This window comes from Hippocampus comes, unplaced genomic scaffold (assembly GCF_001891065.2).
Source record: "Hippocampus comes isolate QL1 unplaced genomic scaffold, H_comes_QL1_v1.1 scaffold10, whole genome shotgun sequence".
Classification (NCBI taxonomy): Eukaryota; Metazoa; Chordata; class Actinopteri; order Syngnathiformes; family Syngnathidae; genus Hippocampus; species Hippocampus comes.
Genome location: NW_017805001.1, coordinates 289,433 through 304,754, shown reverse-complemented (window position 1 = coordinate 304,754; position 15,322 = coordinate 289,433). Strand labels below are relative to the sequence as shown.

Here is a 15,322-nt window from a genome sequence, read left to right as displayed (position 1 = left end):
AGTAAATTTAGCCTACTTTTGCTAAAAGAGAAAATATGGACTAGTGATAGTGCCTTGAATAATATCGGCTTCTTTCATTCATGTTATGGGTATTTTTATACAAAGGAAATTTTTTTGTGCCTGTTGAAAATTAAAGTTTACTGACATAGCCATAAAAAAATGTTGCTTTATTTATCTGACCATATTGGAATGTATTTGTTAGGTTTTCAGTCAATTAAATTTGGTTCAATAAACAATATGTGGTCATTTTTAAAATTTTCAATGAACATTCGATCAGTCCGGCCCTCGGCTTGCAGCAAAATTTTTTATCTGGCCCTCCGTCCATTTGACTTTGACACCCCTGCCTTACAATGATGTGCGGCCGATCTCACAGCGACACCATCTGCGACCTGGGCGGCGTGGACGAGCTGGCCAACTACGGCGAGTACTCGGGGGCGCCGAGCGAGCAGCAGACATACGACTACGCCAAGACCATCCTCTCGCTCATGACCCGGCAGAAGCACCCTGATGGTAACGTCCAACATGGCACCTGTTTTTTCTTTCCTTCGGAAATTAACCGCTTGGAGCATTTTGATGATTTCCCAGGCAAAGTCTTGATCATCGGAGGGAGCATTGCCAACTTCACAAACGTGGCGGCGACGTTCAAGGTAATAACGCGGGTGACCCGCGCTCGCTTCACTGCTCACTCGCATAACCTGCTAACGTTATGGACTTTCCCGCCCCATCAGGGAATTGTTCGAGCAATCCGAGACTACCAGGTGCCTCTCAAGGAGCACGAAGTGGCCATTTTCGTCAGGCGCGGTGGTCCGAATTACCAGGAGGGTCTCCGGGTGATGGGAGAAGTCGGCAAGTTGATATCGTGCAAAAATAAATTACAGAAAGTCAGAATCATGCCAAATCAGACCAGTGGCCCCCAGTCTGAAAGTTTTGCCACTCTGGTGCATGAAAACTGGACTGGAATTCATCACCAGTATGAAATGTAAATACTAAACTAAGACATGATCATTTGATGAGCCCCAGAGGGGAAATTGCCTCTTCACGGGTCAATTCCCATTTTCAACATAGGACCTCTTATTTGATAGCAGCTTAAAGATGATAGAATTTTTTTTTTCTTTTCTCAAACGATTCCCAATCTCGCAGGCAAGACCACTGGGATCCCCATCCACGTCTTTGGCACAGAAACCCACATGACGGCCATCGTGGGCATGGCACTGGGTCACCGGCCCATCCCCAACCAGCCTCCCGTCGCTGCCCACACCGCCAATTTCCTGCTCAACTCCAGCGGCAGCACGTCGGTATGACGCTTGGTGACAAAAAAACGGGCCGTCGTGGCGCGTCACGCACGCGGTTTGTAACAGCACAGTGCTTTGTCCTCCTTTTAGAGTCCCCCGTGGCTCTTTTGTCTGAGAGCTTTTCAGTGATGTCATGTGACTCGAATTGTTGCGGCCACTCTCACAAAGGCTCCGAGTTTGCCCGGAAGCTTCCATTAAAGACAGTGTGCGCAAAAGTATTGGGACGCTCCACCATGTGAAAATGAAAACTTTTTGCAACATCACCTCAAAAACATACTAGGCTCTCCAGCTACTAACATTATGACCAATAATAAAATACAGGAGCGAAGTAAATGCAATTTTTTTTTAATATGTCTGTGGCTGTGATGCAAACAACAGTGACATTAATGCCAAGTTTCCCACTTCCAGACCCCGGCATCCACTCGCACGGCCTCCTTCTCCGAGAACAGAGGGAAAGCTGAGAGCTTGCCGGCAACGAAAGCCAAAAGTGCAGCTCCTGTTGGTGAGAAAATGCACGCAAACTGCATCACATATTTACTCACAAATAAGCACACGTGCATGTTAGTGGACACCAAAGAGATTTCATCGGATGAGTTCTAGCTCCCTCTTCAGAAACTTGAACCACTCTGCAGCCCTCACTCACATTGGAACGTGACAATCCACCCGGCATTATTTATTATTGTTGTTATTATTATTGGACTTCATGCCAGTTCACTTCTGTCGAAGAGTCAATAAACGTGGACGTGGATGGCAAATAGTAGGACATTTTCTTCCATCACAGTAATGATGATGTAAGATGTCTGCCTTACAGTCAAGGCAACCACGCTGTTCAGCAAGCAGACCAAGTCCATCGTTTGGGGCATGCAGACGCGGGCCGTGCAGGGCATGCTGGACTTTGACTATGTCTGCTCCAGAGATGATCCCTCCGTGGCGGCCATGGTCTACCCCTTCACGTAAGGACGCTACAGTGAAACCCCCTCTATAGATAGATATAGATACCAAATGCCGGCTTCGAATCGAGAAAAATCTGTCTCGTCTAAGTGACGGCCACCGAAAGTAATGGCCTGTAGGTAAGGTGGCGTCAAAGCACTATTTGTCTATTAGACAAGGCTGTGGTCTGATGAAATGAAGCTCCCTTCACTTCAAGAAAATTCTTTGGCCTTATGTTGGCGCCAAAGCAGTATTATATGTTATGGAAAAGGGGCAAGGAATGAACAGAGCAGACTCCTATGAAGCCAGTTTCTTTTCCAGTGGAGACCACAAGCAGAAGTTCTACTGGGGCCATAAAGAGATCCTCCTCCCGGTGTACAAGAACATGGGCGACGCCATGAAGAAGCACCCGGACGTCGACGTGGTCATCAACTTCGCATCCTTGCGATCGGCCTTCGACAGCACGATGGAGACCATGCAGTACTCGCAGGTTTGTTCTTTTTATTCCTCACCCAACAAAAATGAATTCATGTCACTCATACATTTTTTATTTTTTATCGACAGCACGATGGAGACCATGCAGTACTCGCAGGTTTGTTCTCTTTTTATTCCTCACTCAACGAAAATGAATTCATGTCACTCATACATTTTTTTTTTATTTTTGGCAATACAATTGTTCAGATTCATACCATCGCCATCATAGCGGAAGGCATCCCCGAAGCTCACACCAGGAAGATCATTAAGGTAGCCGATGAGAAGGGCATCACCATCATCGGACCAGCAACTGTGAGTCAGAATTATTTTTTTTATGTTATTTTATTATTACGTTCTCCAACCACAAATCTCTGCGATTTTGACTTTGAGACAATTGTCCAGCACATGGCAATCAACAGCAACATTTTTCATTCAAAAACATCACTTATACTGATTACCGTTAAATATCTTTCAGTGAGCAAAACTCTGTCAATATGTAGCATCTTTCAAAAAATCTTTCCGTACTTAAAAAAAAAAAAAGAAGTATACGAACATATGGTAATATATGCAGCGCAAATGTTCAGTCCAGACAATTGTCCAGCACATGGCAATCAACAGCAACACTTTTCATCCAAAAACATCACTTATACTGATTACTGTTAAATGTCTTTCAGTGAGAAAAACTCTATAAATATGAAGCATCTTTCAAAAAATATTTCCGTACTTAAAAAAAAAGAAGCATACTAACATATGCTAATATGTGCAGCGCAAATGGTCAGTCTGGTGCAAATTTATAGTGCGGTTATCCTTCCTCAGGTGGGCGGCATCAAGCCGGGCTGCTTCAAGATCGGCAACACGGGGGGCATGCTGGACAACATCCTGGCCTCCAAACTGTACCGGCCGGGCAGCGTGGCGTACGTGTCGCGCTCGGGCGGCATGTCCAACGAGCTCAACAACATCATTTCGCGCACCACCGATGGTGTGTTTGAAGGCGTGGCCATTGGCGGGGACAGGTGGGTAATCAAGTCGGGCTGCTGCCATCAGATGTTTTAGTCATTGAGTATCCTATTGAATATTGTATTTTGTTATTTGGATACAAGATAAGTTTTGCTCGATTTACCCTTTCGGGGACACTACAGTGGACAGCTTAGCATGTTATCAGCTTACAGGGTGCACGAAAGGGTTAAAGAGTAATTGCCCTGGTGTGCACTAAATAAACGTGAGGATTTGTTTCATCCTTACGTTAAAGTCCCCAAATCCACGTAAAATGTGCCAAATGTGTACTGCGCTACAGGTACCCAGGCTCTGTGTTCACCGACCACGTACTGCGCTACCAGGACAGCCCAGGAGTGAAGATGATCGTCGTGCTGGGCGAGGTAAGGCGTCCACTGATTGGACTCTGTGTAATCGAAAGAGTGTCCTGATTGGCTGCCGTGCTGCAGATTGGCGGCACGGAAGAGTACAAAATCTGCCAGGCCATCAAGGAAGGCAGGATCACCAAGCCTGTGGTGTGCTGGTGTATCGGAACTTGCGCGACGATGTTCGCCTCTGAGGTAAAAGCTACACAAGCAATGTGTCAGGCAGCTGCTGATCAGAAAAGATTTTAATTTGTTATTATTGTTGTTTTTCCTTTACACCTCAGGTCCAGTTCGGCCACGCGGGAGCGTGCGCTAACCAGGCTTCAGAGACGGCGGTGGCCAAGAACAAAGCTCTGAAGGAGGCCGGTGCTTTTGTGCCAAACAACTTTGATGAGTTGGGAGAGATCATTAAGTCAGTCGAAGTTACTGTTCAATAGTGTTTCATTACCTACAATTCGATTAGTATACAAACATTTAAAAGTCACCATTCCATCCATGCAGGTCTGTATATGACGATCTGGTGGGCAAAGGAGTCATCCAACCAGCACCGGAGCTGCCCCCTCCCACAGTTCCGATGGATTACTCCTGGGCACGAGTCAGTAAAATGTGCATACTTTGTGTCCATTTTTTCAATGACTTCATCTTCCGTATTAAATGGTTATTCTCTCTGGTGTGTTTGCTCTGCAGGAGCTGGGGCTAATCCGCAAACCGGCATCCTTCATGACCAGCATCTGCGACGAGAGGGGGCAGGAGCTCATCTATGCTGGCATGCCCATCACGGAGGTCTTCAAGTCGGAAATTGGCCTGGGGGGCACTCTGGGGCTTCTGTGGTTCCAAAGGAGGTCCGTGTACTCATCCTTCGAATTGAGATCAACTACTGAGAAAACAATGAAATGATCCAGTATGCTTTTCTCCAGGCTGCCCAGATATGCCTGCCAATTCATCGAGATGTGTCTCATGGTGACAGCCGATCACGGTCCCGCAGTATCCGGCGCCCACAACACCATCGTGTGCGCCCGAGCTGGCAAAGATCTGATCTCCAGTCTCACCTCTGGCCTGCTCACCATTGTAAGACACGCTCTGAACCGTACGCTCACTGATATGAAGTGATAAATAACACAAGAGCTACGTCAGAATTGATCATGCTCAGTTTAGATCGACTCACTCTAACAGTTCGGCGACATACAAGGAACGACGACACACGGTTATCGGCAGCAAGGCACCTTTGCAGAAAAAACGTGGACCCTGCGACGTTTTGCTGCGTGCTTTTGAACTGGGGCAAAATGGCGCTGTAAGGTGGACAAATTTGAAAATAAACAAGCGATCGTGGGGGGGATCGGGACAGAACCCTGTTGCGCAAACAGTGAAGATCCATAAGTGACGCACATCCAAGGTGTGTAATTGCCTAAAGATGACACTAGATGGCTTTTTTCTGTTAGACAAGGAAGACCTGAAGCTCATTTTTCCGTTTATTAAACCTTTATTTTTTTTTTAACCATTTTAAGGAGCAGATGTGACAATTCAATTCATCATATTATATGGGCACAAAAAATGTATATCTTCCAAAATGACCTATGGCCATCAACAAATAGCTAAAAAAAAATTGTAATCATTTTGTGGCTTGTTTCTTTTCACAGGGTGACCGCTTTGGAGGTGCCTTGGATGCCGCAGCCAAGCAGTTCAGCAAGGCCTTCGACAGCGGCATGCTGCCCATGGAGTTTGTCAACAAGATGAAGAAGGACGGCAAGCTTATCATGGGCATCGGCCACAGGGTCAAGTCTGTGAGTAAAACTTCGTGAGTACGACCACTCCTTGTTGTGTCATATTTTTGAGGGTGTGGCGGGTATTGTGTATGTTCTCTATCTCAGATTAACAATCCCGACATGCGAGTCCAGATCTTGAAGGACTTTGTGAAGCAGCACTTCCCTTCCACGCAGCTGCTGGATTACGCGCTGGATGTGGAGAAGATCACCACCTCAAAAGTAAGACCCCCTTTAGTTCTTCTCTGTCACAACACACTGTGTGTTTAACACTCTGTTTGTGTTAGAAACCCAACTTGATCCTGAACGTGGACGGCTTCATTGGTGTGGCCTTTGTGGACTTGCTCCGAACTTGTGGTGGATTTACCAGGTAGTCAATTAACACCACTAAGGTGGCCCAACAATTTGGATCAGCAGCAGCACCAAATTGTTCAATCAGCAGTAACATATACATACAAATACCGTCAAAGGCCCACAGTTTTTGCTTGAAAGGGAATTGTGCTGCTCCTTATTGTGTGTGCGCGCACCTTGGCCACAAGGGGGCGGTGCAACGCACACACTTAGGAGTTTCAGAACTGGCTTGGTAAATTGAAGTAATGTTACTCATTTTTGAAAAAGAATAAATAATTATATGCTTGTCTATTAGCATTAAGCTAAATAGACTTCATTACACCTAAAAAAGAAGAAGAAATAAAGGACACAAAGGAAGCCAAAATTCTTCGCTCTTGTTGAACAATTGTTTGCAATTCAATTTTAATTATTCTCACAAATAAATTTTTTTTCGCAGGGATGAAGCAGACGAATTTGTGGAAATTGGCGCCCTGAACGGCATCTTCGTCTTGGGTCGCAGCATGGGATTTATTGGTGCGAGAAGCCAAGAAGGACATACTGTAAGTGGTTAAATAAGTATTAATAATAACAAAACTTGTCTTTTTAGGACACTACCTGGATCAGAAGAGGCTAAAGCAGGGTCTGTATCGTCACCCTTGGGACGACATCTCCTACGTGCTCCCGGAACACATGTCCATGTAGGATCCGCTCTTAGCCAAGGCTGAAGATTTGGCATATGTCATCAATATGTTACGGTTCAAACGGTACTGCGTAAAATGGTTTGCCATTTAAATTGTTGATATAAGACACTAGTGAAAAAATGCAACACTGTGAAGATCCTCTCAGACATGTCCGGTCTTGACAAGTGACAGAAGTTTAAATCGTCCATCATGTTCTCATGTCTATGTGCAGCTCCACTCAATGTGCAATTTTATGATCATCATAATAGCTTTATATATGTTTACTGTAGTGGTACTAATCAGAAAAGGTGTTTTAATCGTCCATAATGTCTTGGCTATTTGTGGCAAAAGGGACCATTCATTGTCGCAAGTTTTTTTAATGAATGAATTCCACTGCTTCCAAATCTGCCCTGTTTTTTGATGGTCACAATATATATGTGACCATATGCACTATGTATACTTATGAGTTGAGGATTAGGTTCAGAAACAGTTGGATTTTTTTTTTTCATGAAATGTACAACGCACGGTAAAATCTGTATCGCCCAGGCTTTTATAGGCCTGTGGAGATGCAGGAAATGATTGAGAAGAGAAGACCAAATCATCTCAAAAACGTGATGTGCAAGAAAAAAAAAGTAAAAACAATTTTTAAATCAGTGTCACAAATAGATTTAGAGACACACAATGCCATCTGTGATTAAAATTTGCTGTTAACCAGTGTTATTGTTTATCATGACAACAACTCGTTACAAAACAAGTATATCGATTTGGGATTTGTCGTAGAAAGGGTTCTGTCAGTCGTCATCTGTACCTGTGGGTAAAAAACAAAAAAGGACGTTTCGCTTCTCTCACAGAAGCTTCGTCAGCGGTAGACAACCTGAAGTCTCCGTGAAGACTCCGGGAAGTTGCTCTGCGCTAAAAAGCTGAGCGTGGCCTGTTTGAGGACTGTGTGGGGATGGTTAGTCACGCCCCTATGGTGAAGAGGCCCATTGGTTTCTAAATTCCCTATCATTGGGTCTTGATTAGGCCTATTGTTTGGGCTAAGGCTGAATAGCTACTTTCAGTTAGCCTGATCAGCATGTCTATGTCCCTTACTGGTCAACAAGTTATTGTAAATAGGAGACAGGTTAAATCTGATACCTCCTTCACGGTTCAGAGAGGGTGAAAATTTTTTAACAAAAATCGCTTCCTTTACTCCCCTTTCAAACCATCTCTTTTCTGTTCCAAGGATTTTTACTTGTTCATCTTCAATTGTGTGGTTTGTTTCTTTTAAGTGTGCGTATACTGCACTTTTGTTATCATTGTTTTTCCATTTGTGTTGATAAAAGTCTTTTCTTCAATGTTTGTTTGGTTTCTCCAATGTAATGTTCCTTGCACTCACTTTCTTGGCAACGGATGGAATAAATCAGATTGCATTTTTGGGTGTTAGGAACCCGGTCTTTGGGGTGTACTAGTTTTTGTCTCAATGTGTTTATCGGTTTAAAATAAACAGGAATATCATGTTGTAGAAATATTCTTTGTATTTTCTCTGAGAGGCCGGCAATATAAGGTACACAGACACCCCTTCTCTTCTTTTCTCTCTGTTGGTTGGTTTCCTCTCTGTTTGTTTTAATTTTCCTAACTTTGCCAAAGGTCATTTAGGGTAGCTACACCCTGACAATGCCTTCTCGATGTGTTTGACCTCACTCTCTCTCGACTTGGTGTTGGTGGAGATTTGGCTCGCTGTGTTCAAGTGTTCTAATTACACCTAGCTTGTGTTGCAGCGGGTGATTGGAGTTGAAATGCAAATACTGATCTGTGTGGGTGGGTTTTCTGTAGACCTCAACCTTAAGAGTTTTGTCCTGCTCTAAGCTGACCTTGCAATCCAAAGGGCCAGTGCGTTGTCTTTTGCGTCTTCTCTGGTGAATTTGATGCTGTCGTCTAGATTATTTATGTGTTCGGTGAATCCCTCAACTTCCGTTGTTTTGATTTTGACAAAGGTGTCATCCACATATCTAAACCAATGGCTTGGTGGGGAACCTTTGTATGAAGACATTGCCAAATTTTCAAATTCTTCCATGTACAAGTTGGCCACAATGGGAGACACAGGGGATCCCATGGCACATCCAAAGACCTGGTGGTAAAACGTGTCCCTGAATTTGAAGTAAGTTGTGTTGAGGCATATTTCTAACAGTTCACAAATGTGTTCCGGCAACAGTTTTTGTTTTTTACCCACAGGTACAGATGACGACTGACAGAACCCTTTCTACGATGGAACTTTCCTGTACGACTGAGAGCCTCCACAAGCGATTTGGGGTTTGATAACGGCAACGCTTGTGTGTGAGCTGAACGTGCCTCTACTGACTGTGCTGTGTCGATATTTGTGGAATTAAAAGTGCCAGTAAACAAGTGTTTTCCTTGGTTACGTGTGGTTTTTATTTTTGGAGTAAAGTAAGCAATGGCTATGTGACGTCACAAACACTTGGAATTGATTTCTCTCTCTATATAGATATATCTCTATATATATATATATATATATATATATAATTAAAGACATGGTTTTCAGAATTAAAATGAATAAAAACGATTCTTCCGCGCCGGAAGTCCGCCGATGACGTATTTTCCCTACTGCGCAGGTCACTTTCTGTCAGCAGCTCAGTCTGAGGTCTGGGACGAAGTCAGTCTTGTTTTGGTGAGCGGTTTACGATTCTGCTCGTGAACGTTCGGACAAGAAACAAAAATATCTACCCAAATGTGGAGCTCCCGAAAATTTTGCGTGGGGGAAGAATTATATGGCGAGGGCTATTCAAACAAGTCTGCGCTGTTTTGAGCTAGTTTCGTAGCATTCCGGCGGCGGCCGACTTCCGTAAATGGTGTGAGCGCTTCAATGTGGCGCTCGGTTTTGACTTCTCGTCGTGTGCCTGTCTTCGCCTGATTCTACGAGCCGGCTTCCTTTTTTACTTTACCCGTCCTCTGGTCACCGGAGAACGGAATGGCGGCGGCGGCCCCCAACCCGGAGGACTCGGCCCGGAGTAGTAGTAGTGGGAGTAGTGGTGGGAGCGGCGGCGGCGTTTGCGGCACCCCGAGCTCCCTGGCCGCGGATGGCGACACGGAAGAGGCGGAAGACTTCGCGTCGTCCTCCCACTGCTCGGAGCTGTCGCGGCGGCAGAACGAGCAGCGCAAGCAGGGCTTGTTCTGCGACGTCATGCTCGCCTTCAGCAGCGGCGCGGCGGCCGGTGGCGTCCAGACGTGCGAGTTCGCGGCCCACCGTTCGGTGCTGGCCGCCGCCACCGACTACTTCACGCCGCTGCTGGGCGGACAGTTCTCCGAGTCGCTGTCTGGCCGCGTGGACATGAAGGAGTGGAGCTCGGAGATGGGACCCGACCCCGAGACGGTGGAGAGCGTCATCCAGTACATGTACACCGGGGAGATTCGTGTCAGTACCTGCAACGTGCATGAAGTCCTGGAGCTAGCTGACAGGTACCATTTTGTATATATCTGCACCACCTCAAGAAACACTTGCAATGCAGGACAGAGTCATTTCATATAAAAATCATCCTCCGTCCTCATCTGTCTTTAAGCAATGTTTTTTTTTTTTTTTTTTTTTTTTTTTAAACATAGTCTCTCTCTGTATTGTGGATTTTCACATTGCGGGTGGATCTGGAATGCTTCCGTGATAATTAGGTTCACTGTGTATCAACATGAGTGTCTAATCTACAGATATAAAAGAAAGGAAAAGACACACGATTGTCATATATTTTCTATACGTATATGTAGTATCTATACGCTATCTATAGGCTCTGTAGTATCTCACCCATGAGCTCTTGTGTCTTATATTTCCAGGTTCCTACTGGTCCAGCTGAAGGATTTCTGCGGCGAGTTCCTGAAGAAGAAGTTGAGCCTGACCAACTGCGTGGCGGTGCACAGTCTGGCGCACATGTACACACTGGATCAGTTGGCCCTGCGGGCGGCTGACATGATCCGCCGCAACTTCCACAAGGTGATTCAGGATGAGGAATTCTACACTTTGCCCTTCCACCTGGTGCGCAATTGGCTGTCAGACGACCAGATCACGGTTGACTCGGAGGAGGTGCTGTTCGAAGCGGTGGTCAAGTGGGTGCAGAAGATGCCCGAAGAGCGCGGCGGCTACTTCGAGGAGCTCTTCCGCCTCCTCAGGCTGCCTCAGATCAAGCCCACCTACCTGACGCGAGTGGTCAAGAACGAGCGGCTGGTGGCGGCCAACGAGGCGTGCCTGCGCCTTGTGTCGGAGGCCGTGGAAGGCTACGCGATCCGTTTTGAGAACTTCAAGTTGGCCGACCTTGAGCTATGGTCCTCGTTCGTGGTGTCCTTCCAGCCGCGCTTCGGCCAAAACATGGATGTCATCATGGTGGTGGGCGGCGTGTCGGAGGGCGGGGACTACTTGAGCGAGTGTGTGGGTTACTTCATTTACGAGGACCGCTGGGTTAACCTTCCGCACATCCACAACCACCTGGACGGCCACGCCATCGCCGCCACCGACTCGCACGTCTACGTGGCGGGCTCCATGGAGCCGGGCTTCGCTAAGACGGTGGAGCGCTACAACCCCAACTACAACACCTGGGAGCAGGTGAGCAACCTGACCACCCGCAAGCACTCCTTCGGCCTCACCTGCATCAAGGACATCCTGTACAGCATCGGCGGCCACGGCAACTTCAGCCCGGGCTTCAAGGACGTCAGCGTGTACGAGCCCGAGCAGGACAAGTGGCACAACCTGGAGTCGGCGCCCAAGATCCTGCGCGACGTCAAGGCGGTGAGCGTGGAGGACCGCTACGTGTACGTGACGGCGCGCACGCCCGTCGACACGGACAAAGACGACGGGCTGAAGACGGTGACCACCCGCTACGATACCGACAGCCACCAGTGGCAGGACGTGGACTCGTTGCCGCTGGTGGACAACTACTGCGTCTTCCAAATGGCCGTGGCCGCCACCAACTTCTACCACACGGCCTCTTGCTGCCCCAAGAGCTACAGCATGCGGGACGAGGTGGCCCGCCAGAAGATCAGCGCCCGCGTCCCAGACGAGATCCTGGAGAGCCTGCCGCCCGAGGTGACCAGCATCGAGGGCGCCGCCATCTGCCATTTCGACGACGACGTCTTTATCATCGGCGGCTGGAAGAACAGCGACGACGTGGACAAGCAATACCGCAAGGAAGCGTACCGCTACTGCGCCGAGCGCAGGCGCTGGATGCTGCTACCTCCCATGCCGCAGCCGCGGTGCCGCGCCACTGCCTGTCACGTGCGCGTGCCCTACCGCTTCTTGTACGGCTGCCAGCGTTACCCAATGCCCCAGAACCTGGCGCGCCAGCGGGACCGCATGCAGCAGATGCAGCAGCTGCACCGCCGCACGCTCACGCTGCGCCGGCAGCTGCAGTCGCAGATCGAGTGTTGAATCGTCAGCCGTCCGCTGGCTTGCTTTGTGGACTCGTTTTAACCACTTTTCCACGATTCAGATCAATGTCCATTAGTTAGTTTGCCTTCCGTTGAAATAGATTCAAAGGAGGGCTTTGTAATGTTCGAATCTGTAATTCATCCGCCGTGCATTTCCATTCGTTACATGGCTATTATTGCATTCCATGGATTGGTTCCATCTCTATATAAGACTGCAAAGACTTTCCTATACACTCTTGTAGGACAAGACAGGAGAAGAAAAGAGAGCATTCAATTGAAGACCATTGAATTGACGATTCCTTGACCAGTTATCACCGTGTTTGATTGGAGTGGGAATAACTTCTGATATTTTTTTTTATATTTTGCCAAAAAAAAAAAAGACAAGTGTCACATTGCAGAAAGTGCCGCAGTTGGCGGCTATCTGCGCATTTTGCTTTGTGGACTCATTCCACTCACTTCTCCACCAAGAGGTGCGGCTTCAGATTATTAACCTCTGTGCCGCGTTTCCCTTTGGCACTTGAGCGCATTTTGCTTTGTGGACTCATTCCACTCACTTCACCACCAAGAGGTGCGGCTTGGCACTTGGCTCCCATTGCACGGCATTGGCTCCAAAACATTGAATGACAGTGAAAAAAAAATAATTTGACTTAGTATGTTTTTGCAACTGCACTACGGCATTGGCTCCAAAACATTGAATGACAGTGAAAGAAAAAAAATCATTTGACTTAGTATGTTTTTGCAACTGCACTAATGGCAGTTAACTGACAGGCCACTTAAAATGGAATGTGTTTAGCGGGACGAACGTAAAACGACCAAGTAAAATGTGTTGCTCAGCACTGTCATGTGAGAATGAGTTCAATATTTGGGGATTTTTTTTTTTTTTTTTAAATAATGACAGTGTAAACACCGAAACTGGACCGAAACGTGTTGCTCAGTGGAAATGAGGCATGAGGCTTCTTAAAAACTGCCTCTTTTTTTTTTTTGTTTTTTTTTAAATAATGACAGTGTAAACGCCGAAACTGGACCGAAGCGTGTTGCTCAGTGGAAATGAGGCTTCTTAAAAACTGCCTTTGAAGTTGTCTAGTGTGCTCATCCGCATGGAGGAATCTCCCAACATTGTCACCAGCCACCACCGGGCCAATCTTTTTATTCATGATTTCATTTGTTCATAACATGCTGCAGTGAAACACGCATCGCTCTCACCAAAATGAATGCCGTGTTGTGTTGTGTTTTCGCCCACTTTTTTTGGAGGGGGGTGGAGCCATGAATTGTTTGTATGTATGTGTGTGAGGGGAAGAACTGAATGTATGTTAATAAGAGTGGCGACACACCGAAATAATATCACGGAGATGATGTTTTATCTGTCTGTATATAAATAACAAAGCTGTTTATATATGTATGAATGACATTACTCTGTGGCTAGTTCCCAGATGGAGGCTTTTTTTTTTCTCCATGCGTTAACACTGTGACAATCTCTGTTCATGCAAGCGTGTCAACACTTCCAGTGCCATAACCGCTTCTGTGCAGCCTCCGCTATAGCAGACGAACTAACGAGACATTGTTTCATTCCCCACCTTAAGACGAGTTCGGCATTGTACTCTGTATTTATTGTTATATATTCCTGAATGATGTAATGAAGGCATTCCAGTGATCTGTCAGAGGTCTTACAAAGCCAGCCATTCCTTTTGCGCCAAAAGAGCATTTTTCTTCCCATCCGTGTATTAGTCTTAAAGGGGTTTTGAGTCACTCTCGCACTTTGATTTTGCTTTCTGAAATATGGTTCCAGTTTAAAATAAAATACAGCAAAAGGCAAACTATTGTTTTTGTTCCCACTCTGCCGTTATTGTTGTTCCTCAGACCAAGCTTCTGAGATTTTGCAATGCTTTGTTGTGTGCGTGTGCGCGTCCAAAGAGATTTAAGATTAAAATAAAGTCATCGACATTATCATTGTGTGCTCATATATGACAAGCACTCAGAAACCCTCGAAAGGTCAAAAGCAACGTCTTATCAGTTTGTGACTGCTGGCATATTACCTTACACCTACAATTTTTAATAAAGTGATTCAGCATCTCATTTTATACTCGCAACATGAACTAGAGAATGAATCTACAATATCCCGACACTGCATTCAGAAGGCAACACAAGCTGCCTGACAGCGAGGACGACCTATTACTAGTGCTGGGCAAAGTGAAGCCTCATGAATCAAGGTCGGAGACATTGTCTCTCATGTATCAGCCAATGGTTCATTCATATTAGCCCTTAAACGACCCCTGTTGCACAGTGAGCAGTATTACAGTTTGTATTTGAGATTAAAATGTCACTTTACTCCAACTTCCGTGTGTAGATGTTTGTATAAATTTATAATACTCTGTACACACTACAAATGAACTGAATAACTGAATGTTATCTGTGAATGCGAGGCTCCTCGTACCTGATCACGTGACCTTTCCCGCTCACCAAGCACCGCCCCAACCGAGGCTTCGTTTTTTTTTTTTTGGTTTTTTTTTTTGTTTTGTTCTCTGTCACGTGACTTTCTCCGCAGGACACGAACAAACCCCAAACAAGACGTCACTTTTCCCTGGTCATGTGACCAAACGTCAGTGACACGCGCCTGGAAAGGAGACTTCATTTTCTAGTGATGGGATTTTCGTCTCTTTTCAGTGGTCCGGTTCATTTGGCTCGGCTCAGTGAAAAGAGCCTTTTTGGCTCTCAAACGGCTCTTTTAACTTAAGCTTTTCTTTTAAATATTTATGGCAAATTTAGCATACATTTTGATGAATGTATTGGAAGGCGTTTTCAGCCGAAAAAACCGACCATGTATAGTAAGGAGTGTTTAGCCGAAAATAACGACCATGAAAGCCGTTTTTAGCCGTAAAAAACGACCATGTATAGCAAGGCATTTTTAGCCGAAAAAAACGACCATGTATAGGAAGGCGTTTTCAGCCGAAAAAAACGACCATGTCTAGTAAGGCGTTTTTAGCCGAAAAAAAAACAACCCTGTATAGTAAGGTGTTTTTAGCCGAAAAAAACCAACCCTGTATAGTAAGGCGTTTTTAGCCAAAAAAAACGACCATGTATAGTAAGGCGTTTTTAGC

At 46.0% G+C, this 15,322-nt stretch overlaps 2 protein-coding genes across 2 annotated transcripts in view; both read left to right on the top strand.

Annotated features, from left to right (window-relative positions):
- The window catches only part of LOC109532620 (ATP-citrate synthase), a 17,836-nt gene extending 10,266 nt beyond the window's left edge, over positions 1 to 7,570 (top strand). Inside the window, exons 9-28 of the mRNA XM_019897547.1 lie at positions 374 to 510; positions 586 to 647; positions 729 to 846; positions 1,141 to 1,295; positions 1,701 to 1,794; positions 2,104 to 2,245; positions 2,544 to 2,712; positions 2,904 to 3,008; positions 3,513 to 3,709; positions 3,991 to 4,072; positions 4,139 to 4,249; positions 4,339 to 4,466; positions 4,556 to 4,649; positions 4,742 to 4,896; positions 4,972 to 5,122; positions 5,692 to 5,835; positions 5,923 to 6,036; positions 6,102 to 6,184; positions 6,602 to 6,678; positions 6,752 to 7,570. Of these exons, the coding sequence (XP_019753106.1) occupies positions 374 to 510; positions 586 to 647; positions 729 to 846; positions 1,141 to 1,295; positions 1,701 to 1,794; positions 2,104 to 2,245; positions 2,544 to 2,712; positions 2,904 to 3,008; positions 3,513 to 3,709; positions 3,991 to 4,072; positions 4,139 to 4,249; positions 4,339 to 4,466; positions 4,556 to 4,649; positions 4,742 to 4,896; positions 4,972 to 5,122; positions 5,692 to 5,835; positions 5,923 to 6,036; positions 6,102 to 6,184; positions 6,602 to 6,678; positions 6,752 to 6,846 (2,413 nt within the window). The 3' untranslated portion in view covers positions 6,847 to 7,570. The remainder of the gene's footprint in view (positions 1 to 373; positions 511 to 585; positions 648 to 728; positions 847 to 1,140; positions 1,296 to 1,700; positions 1,795 to 2,103; positions 2,246 to 2,543; positions 2,713 to 2,903; positions 3,009 to 3,512; positions 3,710 to 3,990; positions 4,073 to 4,138; positions 4,250 to 4,338; positions 4,467 to 4,555; positions 4,650 to 4,741; positions 4,897 to 4,971; positions 5,123 to 5,691; positions 5,836 to 5,922; positions 6,037 to 6,101; positions 6,185 to 6,601; positions 6,679 to 6,751) is intronic.
- Positions 7,571 to 9,426: 1,856 nt separating this feature from the next.
- On the top strand, positions 9,427 to 12,596 carry klhl11 (kelch-like family member 11). The gene is made up of 2 exons (XM_019897484.1): positions 9,427 to 10,280; positions 10,644 to 12,596. Exons 1-2 carry the CDS (start codon positions 9,793 to 9,795, stop codon positions 12,226 to 12,228), a joined length of 2,073 nt encoding a protein of 690 aa, XP_019753043.1. The 5' UTR covers positions 9,427 to 9,792; the 3' UTR covers positions 12,229 to 12,596.
- The last annotated feature ends 2,726 nt before the right edge of the window (positions 12,597 to 15,322 follow it).

What these genes read in the sequence shown, in the direction of transcription:
- klhl11 (XM_019897484.1), top strand. Translation starts at nt 9,793, where the DNA reads ATGGCGGCGGCGGCCCCCAACCCGGAGGACTCGGCCCGGAGTAGTAGT. An exon ending in GTCCTGGAGCTAGCTGACAG is followed by an intron (nt 10,281 to 10,643) that starts GTACCATTTTGT and finishes TTATATTTCCAG; the next exon opens with GTTCCTACTGGTCCAGCTGA.